At 42.7% G+C, this 24,127-nt stretch overlaps 1 protein-coding gene and 1 non-coding gene across 2 annotated transcripts in view; one reads left to right on the forward strand and one right to left on the reverse strand.

The window, feature by feature from the left end:
* The first annotated feature begins 5,250 nt into the window (after positions 1-5,250).
* Positions 5,251-24,127, forward strand: part of USP14 (ubiquitin specific peptidase 14) — a 38,922-nt gene continuing 20,045 nt past the window's right edge. Inside the window, exons 1-4 of the mRNA XM_049770079.1 lie at positions 5,251-5,400; positions 11,957-12,102; positions 16,480-16,512; positions 18,739-18,843. Coding sequence (XP_049626036.1) covers positions 5,385-5,400; positions 11,957-12,102; positions 16,480-16,512; positions 18,739-18,843 — 300 coding nt within the window. The 5' untranslated portion in view covers positions 5,251-5,384. The remainder of the gene's footprint in view (positions 5,401-11,956; positions 12,103-16,479; positions 16,513-18,738; positions 18,844-24,127) is intronic.
* Positions 9,098-9,201, reverse strand: LOC126005330 (small nucleolar RNA U13). The gene has a single exon (XR_007494464.1). It is a non-coding gene; the product is annotated as a small nucleolar RNA U13 (small nucleolar RNA).

Below are 24,127 nucleotides of genomic sequence, written 5' to 3' on the forward strand. Positions count from 1 at the left end.
TAATTCTGTGTTGCTCAGAACTCATTTCTGGCAGTCATGGGTGATAGGGGCTTCCAAGGGTACTAGGAATTTGACACTGACTTCCTATATGCACAGCATAATCCTTTGAGCTATCTCCCTGTTCTGTGTGTGGGTTGTTCTTCATGTATCATTTTTTTATATATATATTGGGCCACACCTGGTGACACTTAGGGGTTACTCCTGGCTGTGCACTCAGAAATCGCTCCCAAACCGCAGTCTGTCCTGGGTCAGCCATGTGCAAGGCAAACGCCCTAACACTGTGCCATTGCTCTGCCCCCCTTCATTTACCTTTTTAGTTAGTTCATGTTTAAGTTAGGGAATACTGAGATCTTTAAGCATACATACATAATTTGTTATAGCCTTTCCACTACCTAGTTCTTTAATTGCTGAAGTACTACTTAAATTTTCGGTTGCTTGTTCTCGTAAATTTCAAAGGCCGGGTAAATATGTTTTTACGCGGAGTTTGAGCCACTCTGCTGAAAGTGTTCATTCTTAAACTAGAAATGAGAATGGAAACCTCTCTGCCATTATTTTGGTTTTAAGTCATCTTTCAAAATATGCCTATATTTTGTAGCCACCAGTGACTTTATGGTGGTTGTATTTTTTGTATGTCTATTTTATATAGTTTATAGTTTTACAGCGATCCCAATGCAAAAATAGGGACTGGCATGGTAGTATAGTAGGTAAGATACTTGGCTTGAATTAGGCTGACCCAGGTTCAACCTACGGCACCCCTTATGGTCTCGACCTAAGTTTACCATGCCTAAATAAAAAGCCAGGAATAACATTGGGCTCAGCTGGGAATGACCCAAAACAAAAAGCTTATTTCACGATAGATGAAACCATCTCAGTTAAAGTACAAGTCCACTGAGGCAAGAGTAATAGCACAGTGGGTAGAGGATTTGCCTTGTATGCAGGTTCAACCTTGCATCCTATATGATTCCCCAAACCTGCAAGGAGTGATTTCTGAACACAGAGCCAGGAGTAATCCAAGTCCCTTAGAATAATATGCAAAGACCATCAGAATTTGACTCCTATCTATATATATCCCATACCACATCTTGTTTCATTATCCCCTTTTCTTGTAACTTAACAATCATACTGCCTTTCATCAGTTCAAAACAGTTTTTTAGAAGTTTGGAGTGACAAACTCAAATATCTTGGCGTCAACTAAAGAGGTGAAGGACCTATACAAAGAAAAATACAAAACCCTGTTTCAATAAATAAAAGAGGAGACAAGGAAATGGAAACATATCCTGCTTATGGATTAGGAGGATCAACATCTTTAAAATGGCAATATTCCCCAAAGCATTGCACACATTTAAAGCAATCCCTCTAAGGATAACCATGACATTCTTCAAAGAAGTGGATCAAACACTCCTGAAATTCAATAAACATCTGGAGCAACCCTTGGGGCAAGGAATATGGGAGGCATCACTTTCACCTTAAATTACAAAGCTATATTCATTAAAACAGCATGGTATTGCAATAAAACCAAACCCTCTGATCAGTGGAATATACTTGAGTATTCAAAGAATGTTTCCCAGACAGTCTTTTTTTTTTTGGGGGGGGGGGGTCACACCGACAGTGCTCAGGGTTTACTCCTGGCTTCACTTTCAGAAATTGCCCCTGGCAGGCTCTGGGGACCATATGGAATGCCGAGATTCGAACTGATGACCTTCTGCATGAAAGGCAAACGCCATACCTCGATGCTATCTCTCCGGCCCTGACAATCTTTGATGAAGGGGCAAGAAATGCAAAATGGAGCAAGGAAAGCCTCTTCAACAAGTGATATTGGGACAATTGGTCAGCCACTTGCAAAAAGCGAACTCAGACCTCCATCTAACACCATGCACAAAGGTCAAAAGCAAAAGGAATAAAGACCTAGATATCAGACCCAGAACCATACGTATATAGAACAATATGTAAGTAAAAACACTCCATGACACTGAGACTAAAGGCATCTTCAGGAAGTAAACATCACTCTCCAAAATAAGTGATAGCAGAGATAAACAGATGGGGACTTTATTAAGCTGAGAAGCTTCTGCACCTCAAAGGAAATAGTGACTTGGATACAAAGGCCACCCACAGAATGGAAAAACTATTCACCCAATACCCATCAGATAAGGGGCTAATATCTAAGACAAACAAGGTACTGACAGAACTTAAAAAAAATCTAACTCCAAAAAATGAGAACAATTTCTCAAAGAAATACAAATGTTCAAAAGGCACATGAAAAATTTTTTCCACATCAGTAATAATCAGGGAGATGCAAATCAAAACAATGAGGTACCATCTCATGCCACAGACTGACACACATCACAGAGCAAGAACAATCACTGCTAGTTGGGATGAGGAAAGTCACTCTCATTCACTGCTGTTGGGAATGCATCTAGTCCAGCCTATATGGAAAATAATATGGAGATTCCTCAAAAAAACTGGAAATTAAGCTCCCATATGATCCAGCTATACCATTCCTAGGGATAGGCCCTAGGAACACAAAAACAATACAAAATGCCTCCTCATATTCATTGCAGCACTATTTACAATAGTCAGACTGGAAACAACCAGATGCCCTTCAATGAATGGCTAAAGAAACTGAGGTACATATACACAATGGAATATTATGCAGCCGTCAGATGAAGTCATGAAATTTTCCTATACATGGATGGACATGGACTTATGCTGAGTGAAATAAGTCAAAGGGAGAGAGACACACATAGAATAGTCTCACTTATCTATGGGTTTTAAGAAAAATAAAAGACATTTTTGTAATAATGGCTACAGACAATAGCGATGAGGGCTGGAAGGACTGGCTCACAATATGAAGCTCACCACAAAGAGTGGTCAGTACAATTAGAGAAATAACTACACTAACAACTACCATGACAATGTTAATGAGTGAGAGAAGTAGAATTGCCTGTTTCGAACATAGGTTGGGGTGGGGGTGGGGGTGGGGGAGGTGGGAGATGGGGGGCATTGGTGGTGGGAATGTTCTACTGGTAAAGATGGCTGTTATGACTGAAACCCAACTACAATCATGTTTGTAATCGTGCTCAAAATATTATTAAAAATAAAAATAATGCTTTGTGGGGCCAGAGAGATGGCACAGTGGTAGGGCATTTGCCTTGCACACAGCCGATTCAGGACAGACGGTGGTTTGAATATTAGCATTCCATATGGTTTGAGACCCCTATTGAGATGATGGGGATCAAAGCCAAGTTAGCAGCATGCAAGACAAATACCCTATCTGCTGTGCTACTGCTCCAGCCCCTGGGCTGAGTTTTCTGTTTGAACTTGTTTAAAGTTATGAAAAAATGTTTAGAGTGTTAAGTTCTTGAGTCTTTACAGAAAAAAAAAATACCATTAAGTATTTATTTGAGGGGCCAGAGAGATCGCACGGAGGTAAGGCAAACATTTGCTTTGCATGCAGAAGGACAGTGGTTCGAATCCTGGCATCCCAGATGGTCTCCCGATCCTGCCAGGAGCGATTTCTGAGTGTAGAGCCAGGAGTAACCCCTGAGCGCTGCTGGGTCTGACCCAAAAACTAAAAATAAAAAAAAGTATTTATTTGATTTTTTTGGACCACACCCTGAAGTACTAAGGGCCAAGGGACTACTCTTAGCCTTAGATCTTCTCAGGGGTTGCTCCTGGTGGTGGTCAGGGGAGGAAATCAAACCAGTGTTGGCAGTCTGCAAAGATAGTGCCATAACCTTAGTGCTATCTCTCCAATTCAATCACTATTCCATATATGTTATAATTAGAAATCAACTTACAACATTTGAGGAATAAATTATTTAGGTAAGCAGGTTCTTTATGGATGAAACCATTTAGAAAGGGCTGATAAAGCTTTTATAAATCACCAAATCAACCCACAAATCATGCTTATCTTTACTATTTGTGGGATAATGAGTCATGGAGTCATGAGTCATGGAGGGTTTCCTGATAACGTACTACTAGTACTAGTACTAGAATATGACAAGAAAGCATGGTGTAACAGGGTTGGGAAGGTAGTTCAGGAGCTAAGGCACTTCCTGTATGCAGCTAATTTGATTGTTCACCAGCAATATAGTTCCCTGGAGAAATGCCAGGAGTGATTCCTGAATACAGAGCTCGAAGCTGTGAGCAGAGCCAAGTGTGATACTCCCCCCTACATTCTGACTAAAGCAAAACCAAACCAACAACCCCCTCCCAAATAATTTGAAAAAGATAAAGGTGGATTATGGATTCTTCCTTAGTCTCCAGAAAGAGAATTTATGTATGAAACTTGGGTTTACCTATGACAAGTTAGAGTTGAAAGGAGCCTCAATAACCTAGTATCATAGACCCAGGAAGTAGTACAGTGGTTTAGAGTACCTGCTTTCTGAGTGTATGGTCACAGGTTCAAATCCCAAGTGACCCACAGGTTCAAGTACAAACCGAGTCTCTGTGATCCTCCATACAGTGATTTCTATCTATACTGCACTCTGGCGTGTGAGTACAACTGAAGGGCTCGATCCCACTCTGAACTGTTACTCAAGAAAAGTGTGAAATGAGCCGGAGAAATAAGTTTTAAGAAGGGCACTTGCCCTGCAGGTGCACAACCCAGGTTCAATCCCTGGCATCCCGTATGGTCCTTAAACACAGCCAGGAGTGGCTCTTGTGCAAAGTACCACAAACATCAAAGGGATGAAGGGAAGATCTATTCTCAGCTGTTCTCCCGGATGCATTAACAAAAAGGATAAAGCATCGGCTCCCAGAGACCCTGTCTTTTGATTTTAGTTTTGGGGCCAAAGCCCTGTGTGCTGGGCGCCGGTCTGCTCGGAAGAGTGGGGTTCGCATGGTGCAGTCAAACGCCAGGCCTCGCAGCATGTGCAAGGAGCCGCTGTAAACCCCTGATGCCACAACCAAGTCCCGTTCTCAGATGAAGTGGCTTTCGGTGAGGGCGCGGCGAGGCGACGCCAGTGCGCAGGCGTCACCTGTACGGCACACGCTTGCGCGCGCACCCGCCTTCCGCTCCCACCTCCGGGCCCGCGCCGACGCTGGTGCGCAGGCGTCACCTGTACGGCACACGCGTGCGCGCGCACCCGCCCTCCGCTCCCACCTCTCCGCTGGGCGCCCCGCCCACCTCCTCCTCCCTGGAGGCGCCCGATGACTTCCGCGAGCCGCCCGCGCGCTGCTGCGTCATCGCCCGGCGCCGGTTTGAATGAGAGTCGCGTCGCGTCGCGTCGCGTCGCGCCGGAGCCGCCACCGCCGCGCCTCCACCTCCGCCGCCGCCGCTTCCGCCGCCGCCGCCGCCTCTTCGTGTCCTTCTGCCGAGCGAGGCCGCCCCCCTGCCAGGCCCGGGCTCCCTGCGCCTCCGCCGCCGTTCCTCGCGCCCCGCCATGCCGCTCTATTCCGGTGAGGTCCGAGCTAGGCCTCGGCGTAGGCCTGGGAGCGGCGGGCGCAGGGCGGGGCGGGGACGATCCTGGCCGCGTGGCCCCGGCCCCGGGCCCCCGGGAGGGTGCAGAGCCGAGCGGAGCCGGGCGCGGCGATCGCCGGTCCCGGGAGCCGTGACTCTGCAGAATAAGTTCCTGGGGCTCCTCCTTCCTCGTTGGCCCGGGGAGGCGAAGGCGTGTCACACCGGCAGCGCTCCGGGGTTCCTCCTGGCAGGCTCAGTTAGGGGACCCTATGGCATGCCACATGGGATTCGAACCACAGTCCTTCGGCATGCAAGGCTTGCAAGGCCTTAGCTCCATGCTGTCCTCCGGCATGTCCTCCTTAGTTCTTTCTGCTCGCCCCTCTAATCTTGCATCAGATGATCTTCCAGTTGCGCAGTCCAGCCGCTTCGGTTTTTTTCCTCACTTCACCCCCTCTTCGTACCAGGGTTTCTTGCCCTAAAGCACGTGTGACACCCCCCCCCCCCACACACACACACACTTCCAGCGCCTGGGAGAGGAAGATGAGGACAATCAACCTTCTGCAGGGCTCCTTTCTTCTTGACAGCCTTGACCATGCTGGCTGGTCTTGGTCAAGCATCACGATTTTTACTTCGCCTAAGTGGATCTGGCTCTTCATTGAAAATGGCCTCTTAAAAACATGTGATGACAACTGTTGACTGTGGAATTGTGATTCATTGACAACCTCCGATTTCTTTTTTAATTCGTACCCCTAGTTCTTTTAGAGAAGACGATCATTTTCCAAGTATAATAGAAATCTAGAGGAGACTGTCTTATCTGGAGGTAGTTGCTCCATGTTCTAGAATCTTGAATGCTCACCCTCTTGTCAAGCACTGGAATAGTCTTTAAAACTCTCTCCAGTCCCAGAGAGCCCTCTCATAAAGGAAAATTTTAAGTTCTGTTTACAGGTTTTTGTTTTTGTTTTTTTGGTTTTGGGGCCACACCCGGCGATGCTCTGGGGTTACTCCTGGCTGTCTGCTCAGAAATAGCTCCTGGCAGGCACGGGGGACCATATGGGACACCGGGATTCGAACCAACCACCTTTGGTCCTGGATCGGCTGCTTGCAAGGCAAACGCCGCTGTGCTATCTCTCCGGGCCCTGGTTACAGGTTTTAGTGGAAAATTAAATATTCAGATATTTCGTATGTCAGTGCCACAAAATTAGTAGACAGCCATGTGCTTTCATGAAACTTGGCTACATTGTGCATACTACCTTTTTTGTGTGTGTGTGGGGGGGGGGGCAGACCACACCCAGCTATGCTCAAAGGTTATTTCTGATTCTGCACTGAGTAATCATTCCTGGCATGTTCAGGAACTCTATAGGATCCTGGTGTATGCACCTGGTGATTGGTCGCAGGCAAGGCAAGCACACTCCCCACTGTACTATCACATATATCCTCGTGTTGCCCTATTTTCAAGTTAGAAGTGTGCTATATTAGTTTAATTCTCCTTTACGAGTAACTTGCTTGTGGTAATATAGCTTAGTAAGTCAAGTTCCTTTTCATTATTTCTTTTTTTTTTGTTTTGTTTTTGTTTTTGTTTTTGGGCCACACCCGGTGACGCTCAGGGGTTACTCCTGGCTATGCGCTCAGAAGTCGCTCCTGGCTTGGGGGACCATATGGGACGCTGGGGGATCAAACCTCGGTCCGTCCTAGGCTAGCGCAGGAAAGGCAGGCACCTTACCTCCAGCGCCACCGCCAGGCCCCCTTTTCATTATTTCTTTTTTTTTTTTTTTTTTTTTTTTTTTGGGTCACACCCGATGACGCTCAGGGGTTACTCCTGGCTCAGAAGCCACTCCTGGCTTGGGGGACCATATGGGACGCCGGGGGATCGAACCGCGGTCTGTCCTAGGCTAGCGCAGGCAAGGCAGGCACCTTACCTTTAGCGCCACCGCCCGGCCCCCTTTTCATTATTTCTAATGAAATAGTTGGTTTAGTCCTTTCTCTTTTTTTTTTTTTTTTTTTTCGGGCCACACACATTTAATGCTCAGGGGTTACTCCTGGCTAAGGCTCAGAAATTGCCCCTGGCTTGGAGGGACCATATGGGACGCTGGGGGATCTAACCACGGTCCTGATCCTTGGCTAGCGGTCCTGATCCTTGGCTAGCGCTTGCAAGGCAGACACCTTACCTCTAGCGCCACCTCGCCGGCCCCGGTTTAGTCCTTTCTCATCTTTTGCTAGTATTTTTGTGTTTCCAGCTTTTGTCAGTGAATACAGTTGTGCCTAATACTTCAAATCATTTTTTCCCCTGCTGCTCATCTAGTGATCCATCACTTAGACCAAGTGAAAATGGAAATCATTTTTAGGGATTACATGTTTTCTTTAACCTAGAACCTTTATGCTTTAGTGACAATATTATTTTAGTGACAATATTTATATTAAATTTGTGACGATAATTATATAATAAATTATATTTAGTGATAATATTATCTTCCCAGACTTGATCTTTGGCTAGTTCTAGTTTTGACTACTTATTCACCCTGGTAATTATTTATTTATTTAATTATCAAACACATTGTACTGCTTTATGCTTTTCATTGTGTTTTTTTTTTTTTTCCCTGCTTTATTTTGGGACCACATCTAAATGTACTCAGCGGTCACTCCTGGTCCTGCTCTCAGGAATAATTTCTGGAAGGCTCTGGGGACTATATCCCCAGACTCTTATCTCCAGGGGTTCCAGGGATTGAACCTGGTTTGGCCAGGTGCAAGGCAAGCACTTATCCACTGTACAATTTCTCCATCCCTTTCACTTTTATTGTCCCCAGGAATAATTTTATTCTATCAGTCCTGTTAATACTAATATTTTGAGATCTCAGCTCACAGTTGACATTGACAGCTCAAAGTTATTTCTCTGGGGAATCTTTTCTCATGAAATACTCCTCTGTTCCGATAGTAGCATTTATAATGTTCGTGTTACATTACTAATTTTAATCTCCCAACTGTCTTTACTTTATTAGAATGTAAATTCATAAGAAATCTCTAATGATTATTACTAATCACTGAATAATTTAACTTGTAAAAATGTTAGGATATGAAATATGGGTCAGTTTACCAAGTTCTTATATTTTTAGTAAGAAATCAGATAACTAGGGTCAGAGTACAGCAGGTAGGGTGTTTGCTTTGCACACGACTGACCTGGATTCTATCCCCAGCATCCTATATGATTCCCTGAGCCTGCCAGGAGTAACCCCTGAGTGCCTCTTGGGTGGCCCAAAAACCAAAAAAAAAAAAAAAAAAAAAAAAAAAAGAAAAGAAAAAATAAATCAGATAACTGTTAGTTAAATCAGACTACTGTTAGATGAGTATTTATATATATCCCTATTTATTTTCACACATTTAACAAGTGAACGATCCCTGGAGGCTGATTTTTATTTATTTATTTATTTATTTTTATTTTAGAAGGGGGAGGCATATACAGCAGTGCTAAGAGTTTACTACTTTTGGCTCAGTGCTTGGACCATGTGATGCTGGTATCCAGTCCAGGCCTCCTACATGCAAAGCATATGTTCCAGCTTGAAGTGCTCTCTCCCCAACTCAAGTGTACATTTTCTGGCATTAAGTATGTTCATTTTGTCTTGCATCCACCTTTATGTGCCTCTGAAACTTTTTCATGCTTCTAACTGAAATTGTACTCAATATAACAGTAACTTTTTTTTTTCATGTCAGAAGGGTTATGTGCCAACGTCTTAACAAGGTTGAAGGGAAGCACATATCACACAGATGTGTGAAAATCCGATCGTCATGCTTATGAACCGGAAAAGGATCTATTAACTTTTTTTTATCCTTCTTCCCAGACTCTTGGCAACCAACTATTCCGGTTTCTGCCTACAAAGTTGACTACACTAACTCAGTTAGCCCTACAATCATAACATTTCACTTAGTAGAATGTCTCCAATTACATTTGTATTGTAACATGTGCAAGAGTTTCCTTACTTTATAAGATGGAATAATATTTTTGGTGAGCATGTAGCACTTTTGTTTATTCATTCATCATTTGATGGATCCTTGAGTTGCTACCATCTTTAGACCTTTGCATATAACGCTACTATGAAAACTATATAGGACTGAAGACCAAGCTCAAAGGGCTTAGTGCAAGCATTACATGCAGAAGGTACGGATACATACCATGTGATTTCCCCAACTCTGCCTGAGCATAGAGTGAGGAATAGCCCCTTAGAACCTCAGTTTGAGTTCCTGCTTTTCATACTTTGAGGTGTATGCTCAGAAGTATATTATGGTTATTTTAGTAATTTGTTGAGGAACTCCTATATTTTTTTTTCTACAGTGACTGTACTGTTTTATATTCTCACCAGCAATGTACAAAGGTTTTAGTTCCTTTACATTTTTACCAATGCTTAAAAAGACAATGTGGGGAAGAGTGGGACATGTTACACCCAGTGGAGGTAGATGTCCTGGGCCACCCTCACTGATGCAGAATATAGTGCTATCATGCCAATAATTCTTAGAGGCCTTGCAGTGGCAGGGATCTACCATAGTTTCCATTTTTATGGTTTTTGTTTATGTTTTTGGGCCCATTGGGTGAGATTCAGGGATTTCTCCTGGCTCTGTACTCAGGAATCTTGGCAGTGTTCTGGGGACCATATAGAATTGCCTGGTTTGGCAAGCGATTTACCTGCTGCACAGACCCCAACTTTCTTTTTTTGTTTTTAGTCCACACCCGTCAGCAGTCAGAGGTTATTCCTGGCTCTGCACTAGAAATCACGCCTGGCAGGCTTGGGATTAGAATGGATACTGGGGATCAAATGTGGGTTGGTTTCAAGCAAAGCATATGCCCTGCCTGCTATACTATCACACCTACCCCTCTTTTTTTGTTTGTTTGTTTTTTGGGGGGTGCCGCACTGACACTCAGGGGTTACTCCTGGCTATGTGCTCAGAAATCGCTCCTGGCTTGGGAGACCATATGGGACCCCCAGGGATTGAACCCTGGTCCGTCCTAGGCTAGCTTAGGCAAGGCAGATGTCTTACTGCTTGTGCCACTGCTTTGGCCCTGCCCTCGTTTGTTTTTTAAATTTATGATACCTGAATGGTTGTGAAGTAGGATTTATATATATGTAATGTATATTATATATTACATATATCTACACATACATACACATGTGGGTGCATAAACGTTTGGATTTTTTTTTTGGTTTTTGGGTCACACCTGGCAGTGCTCAGGGGTTACTCCTGGCTCTACACTCAGAAATCGCTCCTGGCAGGCTTGGGGGACCATATGGAATGTCAGGATTCGACCACCGTCCTTCTGCATGCCAGGCAAACGCTTTATCTCCATCATATCTCTCCGACCTAATGTTTAGGTTCTTAATGTTTTTGTGTTTTTGTGTCCCATTCAATGGTACAGAGGACTTATTCCTGGCTCTGCACTCAGATTACTCCTCTCTGGGCTCAGGGAGCATATAGGATACTGGGGATTGAATATGGGTCATTTGAGTGCAAGGCGCCTCTCTTTCTATTCTACTATTGCTCTAACTCTGGATTCTTTTACTTTTGGGTGGATCATACCCAGCAGTGCTCTGGAGTTACTCCTGTCTCTGCACTCAGGAATTACACCCTGCAGCCTCAGGGAAACCATTTGAGATGCCAGTGATCGAATGCAGGTCAGCCATATACAAGGCAAAGACCCTACTACTGTACTATTGCTCTAGTCCCTGGCCCTGGATTCTTTTTTTTTTTTTTTTTTTTTTTTTTTTTTTTTTGGTTTTTGGGTCACACCTGGTGGGGCTCAGGGGCTACTCCTGGCTCTATACTCAACAATTGTTCCTGGCAGGTTCGGGGGACCATATGGGATGCCAGAATTTGAACCACTGTTCTGCATGCAAGGCAAATGCCTTACCTCCATGCTATCTCTCTGGCTTATAGCCCTGGATTCTTTTTTTTTTTTTTTTTTTTTGGTTTTTGGATCACACCCGGCAGCGCTCAGGGGTTACTCCTGACTCTATGTTCAGAAATAGCCCCTGGCAGGCACAGGGGACCATATGGGATGCCGAGATTCGAACCACTGTCCTTCTGCATGAAAGGCAAATGCCTTACCTCCATGCTATCCGGCCTATGGCCTTGGATTCTTAATGAGGCCCTCTTACCTTAGAAACTTCCTTTTAGTTTTTCCACATCTTACTACTCTCACAGATTGTATTCCTTAACCTAGTTATACATTAAGTTTCTTTCCTCAAATTATTTTTCTAATCCTTTTTCTCTTGTTCCAAGAGTATATATTGATTTTAACAGTTATTTTAATGGCTTTTTGAAATTTAATCCAGCTTCTGAAAAATATTTTATTGTCATCTGATTTGGCAAAATATTGAAGAATACTTGGACTATTTGCTAATTTTATAACATTGATTATTAAATTAATAATATGGGACCGGATTACTTATGAAGTTACTTCTATTTAGGATTGGGGATAAAAAGTTTTCCTTTTAAGGTCTTGCCTAATAGGCTCCTGCGGATCTTCTAAATCTAAAATCTTGGTATTTTGTAATTACTGTGTTTCCTTTGCAGTTACTGTGAAATGGGGAAAAGAGAAGTTTGAAGGTGTGGAACTGAACACTGATGAACCTCCAATGGTGTTCAAGGCTCAGCTTTTTGCACTGACTGGAGTCCAACCAGCCAGACAGAAAGTTATGGTTAAAGGAGGAACATTGAAGGTAACATTTTGGTTCAGTTTTCATCACATACAATTTTTATAATAATTACTGAAAATATGGGCCAGCGAGGTGGCGCTAGAGGTAAGGTGTCTGCCTTGCAAGCGCTAGCCAAAGAAAGATCATGACCACCGTTCGATCCCCAGCATCCCATATGGTCCCCCCCCAAGCCAGGGGCAATTCCTGAGCGCTTAGCCAGGAGTAAACCCCTGAGCATCAAACGGGTGTGACCCGAAAAACCAAAAAAAAAAAATTACTGAAAATAACACAAGAAATTTAGCATTTCAGGTATTTGTTGGGAGTACATAATCTGTGAGATTAAAACTTTTATTGATGTTTGGGACTGGAGCAATAGGGTGTTTGTATATATACAAACAATAGGATAGGGTGTTTATATATATACATAGACATGCATGCGCACACACATACTGGTTTTTTTTTTTTTGTTTTGTTTTTTGTTTTTATTTTGTTTGGAGCCCACAACCAGCTGCGCCTAGGGGTTAATCCTGACTCTGCGCTCAGAAATTGCTCCTGGCAGGCTCGGGGAACCATATGGGATGCTGGAGATCGAACTTGGGTCTGTCCCAGGTTGGCAGCATGCAAGGCACTTTTATAATTTTCATTTTTCCCTCCTTTAAGCACTAGTTTATAATATTGTTACTGATAAACTATCATCCATATCACTTTACCTTTTATTTTTATTTGTTTTTGTTTTTTTGGGGTCACAACCAGTACCACTCAGAAGTTACTCCTGGCTCTATGCTCAGAAATTGCTCCTGGCAGGCTCGGGGGACCATGTGGGATGCTGGGATTTGAACCACCATCCTTCTGTCTGCAAGGCAAATACCCTGCCTCCATGCTATCTCTCCAGCCCTCACTTTAACTTTTTTTCAGCACCTACACCTGAACTGAAATGACTAGTTATCTCTGTCACTGTCACAGTTGTTCCTTCTGCTAAGGACCAGTTCTGCTCTTTGTTTCTATTGCCTTTAGGCATTAATTATTCCCCTACTATGTTTCATTATGTCCCACATATGAATGAGATCATTCCGTGTCTGACCCTCTTCGTCTGATTCATTTCACTCAGCCTTACTCTCAGATCCCTCCATGTATTATCAAATAAATGACTATCTTATAGCTGAGTAGTATTCTATATTATATTTGTACCATAACTTCTTTATCCAGTCATGTTTTGGGTACTTGGGTTGTTTCAGATTTTGATTTTTGCCCACACCTATTATTTCCCAGGGTTACTCATGACTCTTCACTAGGAGTTTCTTCCAGCAGTCTCAAGGGACTAATTGGGATGTTGGAGATTGAATCCAGGTTGGCTGTGTGCAAAGCAAGCCTCTTACCTACTGTACAATCTCTTTCCCCCATTTCCAGATTTTGGCTATTGTGAATAGTGCTGCAATGATATAGGGCTGCAGATGTCTTTTCTGCACATTGAATATTTGTATAATTTAAAAAATAATTGAGGGCCGGAGAGATAGCATGGAGGTAGGACATTTGCCTTGCATGCAGAAGGATGGTGGTTCGAATCTCGGCGTCCCACATGGTCCCCTGAGCCTGCCAGCAGCTATTTCTGAGCGTAGAGCCAGAGTAACCCCTGAGCACTGCCAGGTGTGGCCAAAAAACAACAACAACAAAAATTGAAGTGTATTTTGAGACTGGAGGCAGGTATGATTTCTGGGCTCAGACCCAGGAGTAAATTCTGAGCTCCACTGAGTGTGCCCCTTCCCCAAATTCCTCCCAAAAACCAAACAGACCTCTACCAAAAACCAACAAATAAGTTGACTCAGGACTTTTTGCTCTATGCTCAGGAATAATTCCTGGTCATGCTCAGCGAGATATATATGCTGCCTTTGGGTATTAAAGCAAGTGTCTTTCTTACCCCTGTACACTCTCTCTAGTCCTGTATTTCAGAAATGAAAGTTATAGATGAAGAAGCAGCATCATAGACTTAATAGCAACAAGTATGGTCTTAAAGACCTTGCAGTTTACTTGTCTAGCAGATCTGGTTTCATTTTAGAATTTTGTATCATCTTCAATGAATGATCTGAGGGAGGAATGTGTATAATTATCATTTTTTATAATTTACTAATAATATGTGTGTATATATGTGTGTATTTAGTAGATATATATATGGAAATGGAAATGAGATTTTAAGAAGATACCATTCAACTTTGAAAGAAATTGTCCAAAGAGGCAATTAATGGCCATTTCTATAGGGAATTAATGTGAATGTTGGCACCTTTTGTGAAAAGATAGGAGTGAAAGAGTACACTAGGTAGAGCAGTTGCCTCGCACACAGCTGAATTGGGTTAGATGCCCGGCACCCATATTGTCTGTCTCCTGACAGGTAAAGTGTAATCCCTGAGCACTACTGGATGTGGCCCAAAACAAACAGAAAGATTTTATTTAAAAAAAAAAAGAAAAGGGGAAGTCAGGGAAGTTCTTAGTTTATGGGAGGAGTCTACTTAAATCAAAATTCTCATAGCAAGGGGCCGGAGAGATAGCATGGAGGTAAGGCATTTGCCTTTCATGCAGCAGGTCATTAGTTCAAATCCCGGCATCTCATATGGTCCCCCCATGCCTGCCAAGGGCTATTTCTGAGCAGATAGCCAGGAGCCCTGAGCACCGCCGGGTGTGGCCCAAAGACCAAAAAAAAAAAAAAAAAGTTTTCCATAGCAAATATTATTGAGTTACTTTGCGGGCCTGAGAGATAGCACAGTAGTAGGGCATTTGCCTTGTATGCGGCTGACCCAGGAGGGACCTGGTTTGATTCCCGCCATCCCATATGGTCCTCCAGCCTACCAGGGGTGATTTCTGAGTGCAGAGCCAGGAGTGAATTCTGATCACCGCTGGGTCTGATCCAGAAACCAATCAATCAATGAATCAATACAGTTTAAAAAATAGTTTATTTAGTCTAAGTCATGTTTATTCTTTGGCATAATTGAAAAAAAATAGGGGCTACTTAAACAAAGTTGGGAAGGGATGCCAACCTCTGTTGACTGAATAAACTTTGTTTTTGGCTTACATGCAGCTGTGCTCAAGGCTTATTCCTGGCTTTGTTCTATGGGATTACTCCTGGCAGGGCTAGGGGATCATACTTATGTCCTGCTGAGAATTGAATCAAAGTTAGCCTTGTATTAGGCAAAAGCCCAAAACCTGGGCAGTCACTCTAGCCCTAGTATAATATTGTGGGGGAGGATTGGCCACACCAGGCGCACTCAGAGGTTGCTTCTAATTCTGTCCTTAGAAATTACTCCTGACAGGCTCGACACCATATGGGATGCGGAGATTTAACCTGGGTCGGCCATGTGCAGGACAAATATCCAACTTGCTGTGTTTATACTCTGGCCCCTTGTAGCATAATTTTTTAGAAGTTATTTTTCATTCTTGTTACATGTTTCTTATAGTTCTGCTTTTCCCAAACATGCAGAAAATTAACATCTGTCATTTGTCATGAAGTTAGTATTTTAGAGTGTGTCCATGTACTATAGACACTATTTTTTTGTTGTTTTTTTTTTTTTTTTGAGTCACACCCGGCAGCGCTCAGGGGTTACTCCTGGCTCCACGCTCAAAAATCGCTCCTGGCAGGATTCGGGGGACCATGTGGGATGCCGGGATTAGAACCACTGACCTTCTGCATACAAGGCAAATGCTTTACCGCCATGCTATCTCTCCGGCCCCACTTTAGGCACTATTAAGACTGATTAACTTCACTTTTTTTTCCCCTTAAAATATTTTAGTTGAGGCTAGAGCAATGGCGCAAGTGGTAGGGTGTTTGCCTAGCACACGCTAACCTAGGAAGGACCGTGGTTTCATCCCTTGGCGTCCTGTATGCTCCCCCAAGCCAGGGGTGATTTCTGAGCGCATAGCCAGGAGTAACCCCTGAGCATCACCAGGTGTGGCTCAAAAATAAAAAACAAAACAAAAACTTTAGTGGCTGGAGAAATAGTACAGCAGGTAGAGTGTTTGCCTTGCACGTGACCGACCAGGTTTGATCCTTGAGCATAGGAATGGAACCACTAAACCCAGAGCCAGGAATAACCATGAGCACTGCTGAGTGTAGCCCCCAAATCAAAAAGTAGTACGACTGGAGATATAGTGCAAAGGATTGAGTATGCAAGAGGCTTGGGTTCAATTCCTGGCACGTTTGGTCAGTAGGAGTAAACCAGCTCTGTCTAAGAACAGAGCTGGGAATAGACCCTGAGCATTGCTGGTATGATGTCCCACAAAAAAACAAAAATAACAAAAAAACTGGCAATTGTAATCATCCTTCAGAAAAAAAACTTGTATTTTGAAGTAGTTTAAATTGAATTTTATTAGATTGTACTAACAAGAGCCATTAAATATTTTTTGTTTTCAAAACAGGATGATGATTGGGGAAATATCAAAATAAAAACTGTAAGTATTGTTTTAAAAATACTTATAATACAGTTTTCTAAATTATATTTCAGATGTCTTTCATGTGTATTGTGTAGTTCTTAAAATTCCAAACTTTCTTTTTTTTTTTTTGCTTTATTGGGTCATGCCCGGTGGTGCTCAGGGGTTACTCCTGGCTCTACGCTCAGAAGTTGCTCCTGGCAGGCACAAGGGAGAATATGGAGTGCCAGGATTCGAAACACTGTCTGTTCGATCAGCTGCGTGCAAAGCCTTACCGCTTATCTCTCCAGCCCTCAATTCCAAAGTATTTTGCTGGAATTTTTTTTTCTTTTTTTTGGTGGGGTTGCTATACAAAGTGATCTTAGGAGTTAACTCCTGCCTTTGCACTTCTAGCTAATTGGGATGCTGGGGATTGAACCCAGGTCACTACCTGCTGTACTATCTCTCTGGCCCTAGAGTTTTCTTTTGGCCATCTCCACTAAAGCTCTGGTTACTCCTGTCTCTGGTAGCATTTTTTTTTTTTGGTTTTTGGGCCACACCCGGCGTTGCTCAGGGGTTACTCCTGGCTGTCTGCTCAGAAATAGCTCCTGGCAGGCACGGGGGACCATATGGGACACCGGGATTCGAACCAACCACCTTTGGTCCTGGATCGGCAAGGCAAACACCATTGTGTTATCTCTCCGGGCCCTCTCTGGTAGCATTTAAGGGTAGCATCATACCTGCTGTACTATAGCTCCAGCCCCCATTTTTAACTTTAGTGAGTTTGTTTTATTTGGTTTTGGTCACACCTGTGACTTTGCTCAGGGGTTCTTCCTAGCTTTGCACTCAGGAATCATTCCTGGCGGACTCAAGGGACCATATGGAATGCTAGGGAGTGAATCAGGTTGGTCACTTGCAAGACAAATGCCCTACCCACTATGCTGTTGCTTCGGCCCTTTAGGGAGAATTTTTACTTAGCTTTCTTGAGGCATGCTTTCAGACTCACCTTTTTTATTTTTTGTTTTGTTTTGTTTTTGGGTCACAACCTGGTGGCCCTCAGGGGCTAGTCCTGGCTCTGTACTCAGAAATCAATTGTGCCAGACTTGGGGGACTATATGGGATGCCAGGGATAGAACCCAATATCTCAGGCCCGGAGAGATAGCACAGTGGTGTTTGCCTTGCAAGCAGCCGATCCAGGACCAAAGGTGGTTGGTTCAAATCCCGGTGTCCCATGTGGTCCCCTGTGCCTGCCAGGAGCTATTTTTGAGTATTGCCGGGTGTGGTCCAAAAACAAAACAAAAAAAAAAAAGAACCCAGATCCATCTCGGGCCGGACACATGCAAGGCAAATGCCTATGGCTGTGCTATAGCTCTGGCTCCAGACTCATCTTTTTTTAATGTACAATCTGATGAGTTTGCAGCCTGGCACTATCAGGATTTGCAGCCTGGCACTATCAGGATTTAGTCCTGCCACTTTAAAGTTCTTTTATAACTTTTGTGACTCTTTGCAGAGAAGCATGTGACCTCTGGTCTGAAGTATTTTGTTGGTGTGTTGTTGCTGTTATTATTATCTTGTTTTTTGGGGCCAAAGCTAGCAGTGCTCAGGGAGTACTCCTGACTCTATGCTCAGGAATTACTCCAGACAGGCTCTAGGGACTTTGCTAGGGATTGAACCCTAGTTGACTGCATGCAAGGTAAAAAATGCCTTATTTGCTGTGCTATTGCTCCAACCCCCAGTATTACTATTTTATAACAACTTAATGATATTAAAATTATCTAGAGCTGCATAATCTTTTTTTTTCTTTTTCTTTTTTTGTTTTTGTTTTTGGGCCACACCCTGTGGTGCTCAGGGGTTAGTACTGGCTCTGCACTCAGAAATTGCATCTGGCAGAATAGGGGGAACCATATGGGATGCCAGGGATCAAAGCAGGATTCATTCTGGGTTGGCCATGTACAAGACAAACCCATACCGCTGTGCTATCGCTCCAGCTCCTGTATAATCTTTTTTATTACAGATAAATAATTATAGATTATACTTTTACTATAGTCTAGAACTTCTCTGTCATCCTAAAGAGAAGTTTCCACATTCCAAAGTCACATCCACTTCTGACTTAGGCATAGGCAACTCCTATTCCTGTTTTGTGTCTCTATAGACTTAGCTTTGTTGGCAAATACAATATGCATTATATGTTTTCTTGTTTGTATGGCTTTATTGTACACAACATATGATTAACTTGAGGACATTTTAATGAGCTTTTTTCTTAAACAGGGAATGACTCTACTAATGATGGGGTCAGCAGATGCTCTTCCTGAGGAACCATCAGCTAAAACTGTCTTTGTAGAAGATATGACAGAAGAACAGTTAGCATCTGCTGTAAGACATGCTGCATTTTACATATTTGATCTCTGCTTTTCAAAAATACAGTTATGAATATATCTTTCAAAAAGCATCTAAATAATTTGAGGATTTAATTATTAATATCCAGGTGTATGTTTTAGCAGTAGATAAATTTTTCTTCTATAATAAAATGAGTTTTTCTTTTTAAATGGTACATGCTGGGAGGTGGGTGTTCCCCATACCTAGTGGTACTCAGCTTACTCCTGTCTTTGCATTCAGGGATCGCTTTTAGAGGGACTTAAAGGATCATATGGGGTTCAATCATATGGGGATTGAACTCGAGGTATATGCATGCAAGACAAATGCATACCAGCTATTCTATAACTTCAGTGCTATCTATGTCCCTGCCTTTGTTGTTTGTTTGTTTTGGGGTTATTCTTATTGGTGCTCAGCACTTTCTTATGGGTTTGTGCTCAGGGATCACTTCTGACATGTGTTGGGGAAGACTAGGGATCAAATCCAGGGGCTCTGGACCCTAAGTGCCCTAAGTGGTGCAATTATTAGTACTGTTTTCCTGACTTCCTTATCTCTCTCTCTCTCTCTCTCTGTATGTGTGCATATATGCATATATATATATGTTTTAGGCTTCATTATTTAACATTAAATATAAAGTTCGTAATGTACAGTTTATGTGTTTTAAGCCTCAAAATTCTGAAGTCTTAAGTGCTATAACTAGGGATGAAGGTTATTGGAAGTAGATACATACACATTTTTTTGTGTTGGAAGATGGCACAATTTAAATTTTAATCACTTTCGGGGCTGAATAGGTAGCATGGAGGTAAGGCATTTGCCTTTCATGCAGAAGTACAGTGGTTCGAAGCCCAGCATCCCATATGTTCCCCCAAGACTGCCAGGAGCGATTTCTGAGTATGGAGCCAGGAGTGACCCCTGAGCGCTGCTGGGTATGATCCAAAAAAAAAAAAAAAAAAAAAGGTTTAAACACTTTCTATGTGGAAAAATGTATATAATCTGTCTTTAATTTATATAGAGTTTAGGGACTGGAGTAATAGTACAGCAGGTAGTGCACTTGATTTGCAAGGGGTGGACTCAAATTCAATCTCCAGCATCCCATTTGGTTCCCCGGCACACTCTGGAGTAATTCCTGAGTGCAGAACCAGGAGTAGCTCCTGAGCTTTGCCAGGTGTGACCCCAAAACAAAAACAAACAAAAAATAATGGGAATTGACTTTTGAAGGTAGCTAATATATACTTGTCAACTTTCTTTTTTTCCCTCTCTTTTGTGGTGCTGGGGATCAAATGCAGTACCTCAGCAAGGCAGTTGCTGAGCCATATCTTTGGCCATTTTTTTTCTAACCTCTCATCACTTACACAAAAGCCATTTGCGTTTTTCTGTCTTTCTGTGCATATTTTGCTTCCTTTTCAAGTGGTAAGGAGGCAGGGACCATCTCTTACTGTTTTTCAGAATAACTGTCAGCATGATGCTATGTAAATTTCTTTTTGGAAATAAAACATTACATAGGTGAAGGTGAAATTTAGATTTCCACTAGTTGGTAAGTTGTACTTGCTCCAAAGTACATATGAATTTTAGTGATTTATATAGTAATTCCTTGCTTAACATCATTGATAGGTTCTAGGAAACTGACTTGAAACAAAAGAATATACAGCATAATCAAATTTGCTGTATATTAGTTGGAAAAAGGTGGTAAGTCCTATAGAGTGTTTTTTATCACATAGCATTATCAGACAAATAATGAGCCGAAATACTTGCAGAAGTTAATAATTTGAATCATTCGTCTTTCCCTTGCCTTAGTTCAGGGCTGTGGGTGGCGGGGTTCAGTTTCACAGCAGCTCCGAATGTTGGAACCAAACCTGAACAGTGTACTGTTTATTACCTCACCCACTCACAGTCACTCCTATTGGGATAGCTTTGACACTTATGTACCTTTTGAATATATCTTTGGGATGAGAGTAGAACCGGAGTGGAGAGAGAAAACTCACACAGGGAGATTGCAAATGTGCAGACTCCACACAGGATCCACACACTTTTAATTAGGTTTATTTTTTTCTTTTATCAACTACCTTTTTTTTGTGCTGGGCCCCACATGTGCAAAGCTGCAAGGCAAATGTTCTACTGCTAAGATGTATTCCCAATCCTGATAAGTCACATTATTGAATAATACCCTGAAAGGGAAAGTCCCCTAATTAAAAATTGGAAATTGTTTCTACCTAATGCATATCAAATTTGCATTTTTTGAGTCATAAATTGGGCATTAATTTTTCATTCAGTTCACTTTTTGGGGGGTGAGGTATTTAGGCCACACCCGCTGTCGCTCAGGGGTTACTACTGGCTATGTGCTCAGAAATTGCTCCTGGCTTGGGGACCATATAGAATGCCAGGTATCCAACCCAGGTCTCCAACTCAGCTGTGTGCAAGGCAAACGCCCTACCACTGTGCTATCGATCTGGCCCCCTAGTTCACCTTTTTTTTTTCCTTTTCTTCTCTTTTTTTTTTTTTTTTTTTTGATTTTGGATTTTGGATCACACCTGGCAGCACTCAGGGGTTACTCCTGGCAGGTTCAGGGGACCATATGGGATGCCGAGATTCGAACCACCGTCCTTCTGCATGCAAGGCAAATGCCTTACCTCCATTCTATCTCTCCAGCCCCAGTTCACCATTTTGGTGGGGGGGATGTTAAAGGGTTTTGTGGCCAGAGCTCAGGAACTTGTGCTCAGAAGTAACCCTTGGTGAGTGCTCAGGGAACCCTATTTGATGCCAGGGATTCAAACATGGGTTGTTCCTGTTGTGGCCATATGCAAGATAAGTCCCTCACATGCTCTGCAGTCCACAATTCATCTTTTTAAAGTTACTGTCCTGGGGCCAGAGAGATAGCACAGTGGTAGGGCATTTGCCTTGCATGCAGTTCATTCAGGATAGGCGGTGAGTGTGTGTGTCTCTCTTTTGATAGACGGTGTTTTAAATCCCGGTATTCATTATGATCCCCTGTGCCTGCCAGGGAAAATTTCTGAGCGCAGAGCCAGGAGTAAACCAAGTGCCACCAGGTTGTGATCCAAAAACCAAATATCAAACAAAAGTTACTGTCCTTATAATATATAACAATGAAATGCTTGGTTTTATATTTGTAAATTGTGAAACCATGACCACAGTATAATTTTACTTTCTTCTAAAAATCCCCCCAATACTAATTAGTAGTCACACTTTTCTTATAGTTAGTGATAGGCAGCCATTGCTTCTTTTTCTTAGAGATTTGCTTTTTTTTTTTTTTTTTTTTGATTTTTCTTTTTTTTTTTTTGGGGGGGGTTACTCCTGGCTGTGCACTCAAAAATTGCTCCTGGGGGTGTGGGAAGGGGAAGAAATTGCTCCTGGCTTGGGGGACCATATGGGACACCAGGGATCAAACCACGGTCCATCCTAGGCTCTTGCTAGCAAGGCTCCACGCCACTGCTCCAGCCCGAGATTTGCCTGTTTTTAATATTTAATAGAAAGAACCATATATGGTGTGGTCTTTAGCAACATGCTTCTTTTACTTAGTGTAATGTTTCCTAAGTGTATTCACATTATTGCACATACCAGTACTGTATGCTTCTATTATTTTATTTCATGGTATGGATAAGCCACATTTTGCATATTCAGATCAGTTCATAAACATTTGGATTATTTCCTCTTTTAATTCTAACGACTAATGTTCCGATGAGCATCATTCAGCATTCAAGCTCAAATTTCTTTTGACTTTATGCTTTTGGTTTTTTGTTTGTTTGTTTTTGAATTACACCTGGCAATGATCAGGATTCACTTCTTTTTTTGAGGGGGAGGTCACACCCGGCAGTGCTCAGGGGTTGCTCCTGGCTTTATGCTCAGAAATTGCTCCTGGCAGCTCGGGGGACCATATGGGATCCCGGGATTCGAACCTCCATCCTTCTGCATGCAAGGCAAATGCCTTACCTCCATGCTATCTCTCCGGCCCCTATCACTTCTTTTTTTTTTTTTTTTTTTTTTGTGGTTTTTGGGTCACACCCGGCAGTGCTCAGGGGTTATTCCTGGCTCCAGGCTCAGAAATTGCTCCTGGCAGGCACGGGAGGACCATATGGGACGCCGGGATTCGAACCGATGACCTCCTGCATGAGAGGCAAACGCCTTACCTCCATGCTATCTCTCCGGCCCCCCCTATCACTTCTAACTGTACATTCAGGAATTACTTCTGGTGGGATCATATGGGTTACTAGGGTCAAACCCAGGTTGGCTGCATGGAAGGCAAGTACCCTGCCTGCTCTCTGTTGTTCCAGTCTCTTGACATTTTTGCAAGGAGGGGTTTGGGTCCCACCTGGCAGTACTTGGGAAGCTCTTCCCTGCTCTGTGCCTGGTGTCAGGAGACTGAGGAGTTAACTATTATCAGCTGCGTGCAAGACACGTTGTAACTATTAGCTGCTTCGCTATTTTCTCCAGCCTAAGTTCTTTTCATTTATTTTATTTGAGAGTGGATTCTTTGGGGCATATAGTAACTATATTAAATAACATTTTGAGGAACCGCAGTCCTGTTTTCCAAAATTGCTGCACCTCTTTTCAACTTCAGTAGCAGTGTAAGTTCCAAATTTCATCTCTGAACCAATCTTGTTATGTTTTTGATTATAACTATCTTAAGGGTATAAAGTAGTATCTCATGCTTCATTTCTGCATTTATTTACTGGCTAGTGATACTGAACATCTATTTATGTGATGTTGGCCATTTGTGTATCTACTTTGGAGAAATCTCCAGATTCTTTTAAAAATATCTTCTTAATTGCATTTATGTCTTTTTGTTATTCAGCTGGTTTTTTTTTTTTTTTTAATGCATTCTGCATACAGGTGTCTTTTCAGATAGATAATTTGTAAATATCATTTTGGAAACTATTTATGGGAGGTATTACCTCCCTTGAAGTTTTCCAGTTCAAGACCAACTTTCTGGTGATACTCAGCACAGTGGTTCAGTACTTGGGTCCTGTGGTGCTGCTGCCTTTTTTTTTTTTTTTCTTCTCATTATTGTCGGTTTTGGACCACACCTGACTTACTCCTGGCCCTGAACACAGGGCTCTCTTCTAATGGGTTCAGGAAGTGTAATGCTAGGAATTGAACCTTAGTGGGGTTCAAAAGGTAAATTCTTTACCTGCTGCTTTACCTTATATTTCCGACCCTCTTTTCTCTTTTTAAATTGAACTATTTTGTTTTTGGGTGCACCCCTGGTGTTACTTGGGAATTACTCTCCATTTAGTGCTTGGAAGTTGGCTTCTGTTGGTGCTTAGGAATC

The sequence above is a fragment of the Suncus etruscus genome, chromosome 3, assembly GCF_024139225.1.
Source record: "Suncus etruscus isolate mSunEtr1 chromosome 3, mSunEtr1.pri.cur, whole genome shotgun sequence".
Lineage (NCBI taxonomy): Eukaryota > Metazoa > Chordata > Mammalia > Eulipotyphla > Soricidae > Suncus > Suncus etruscus.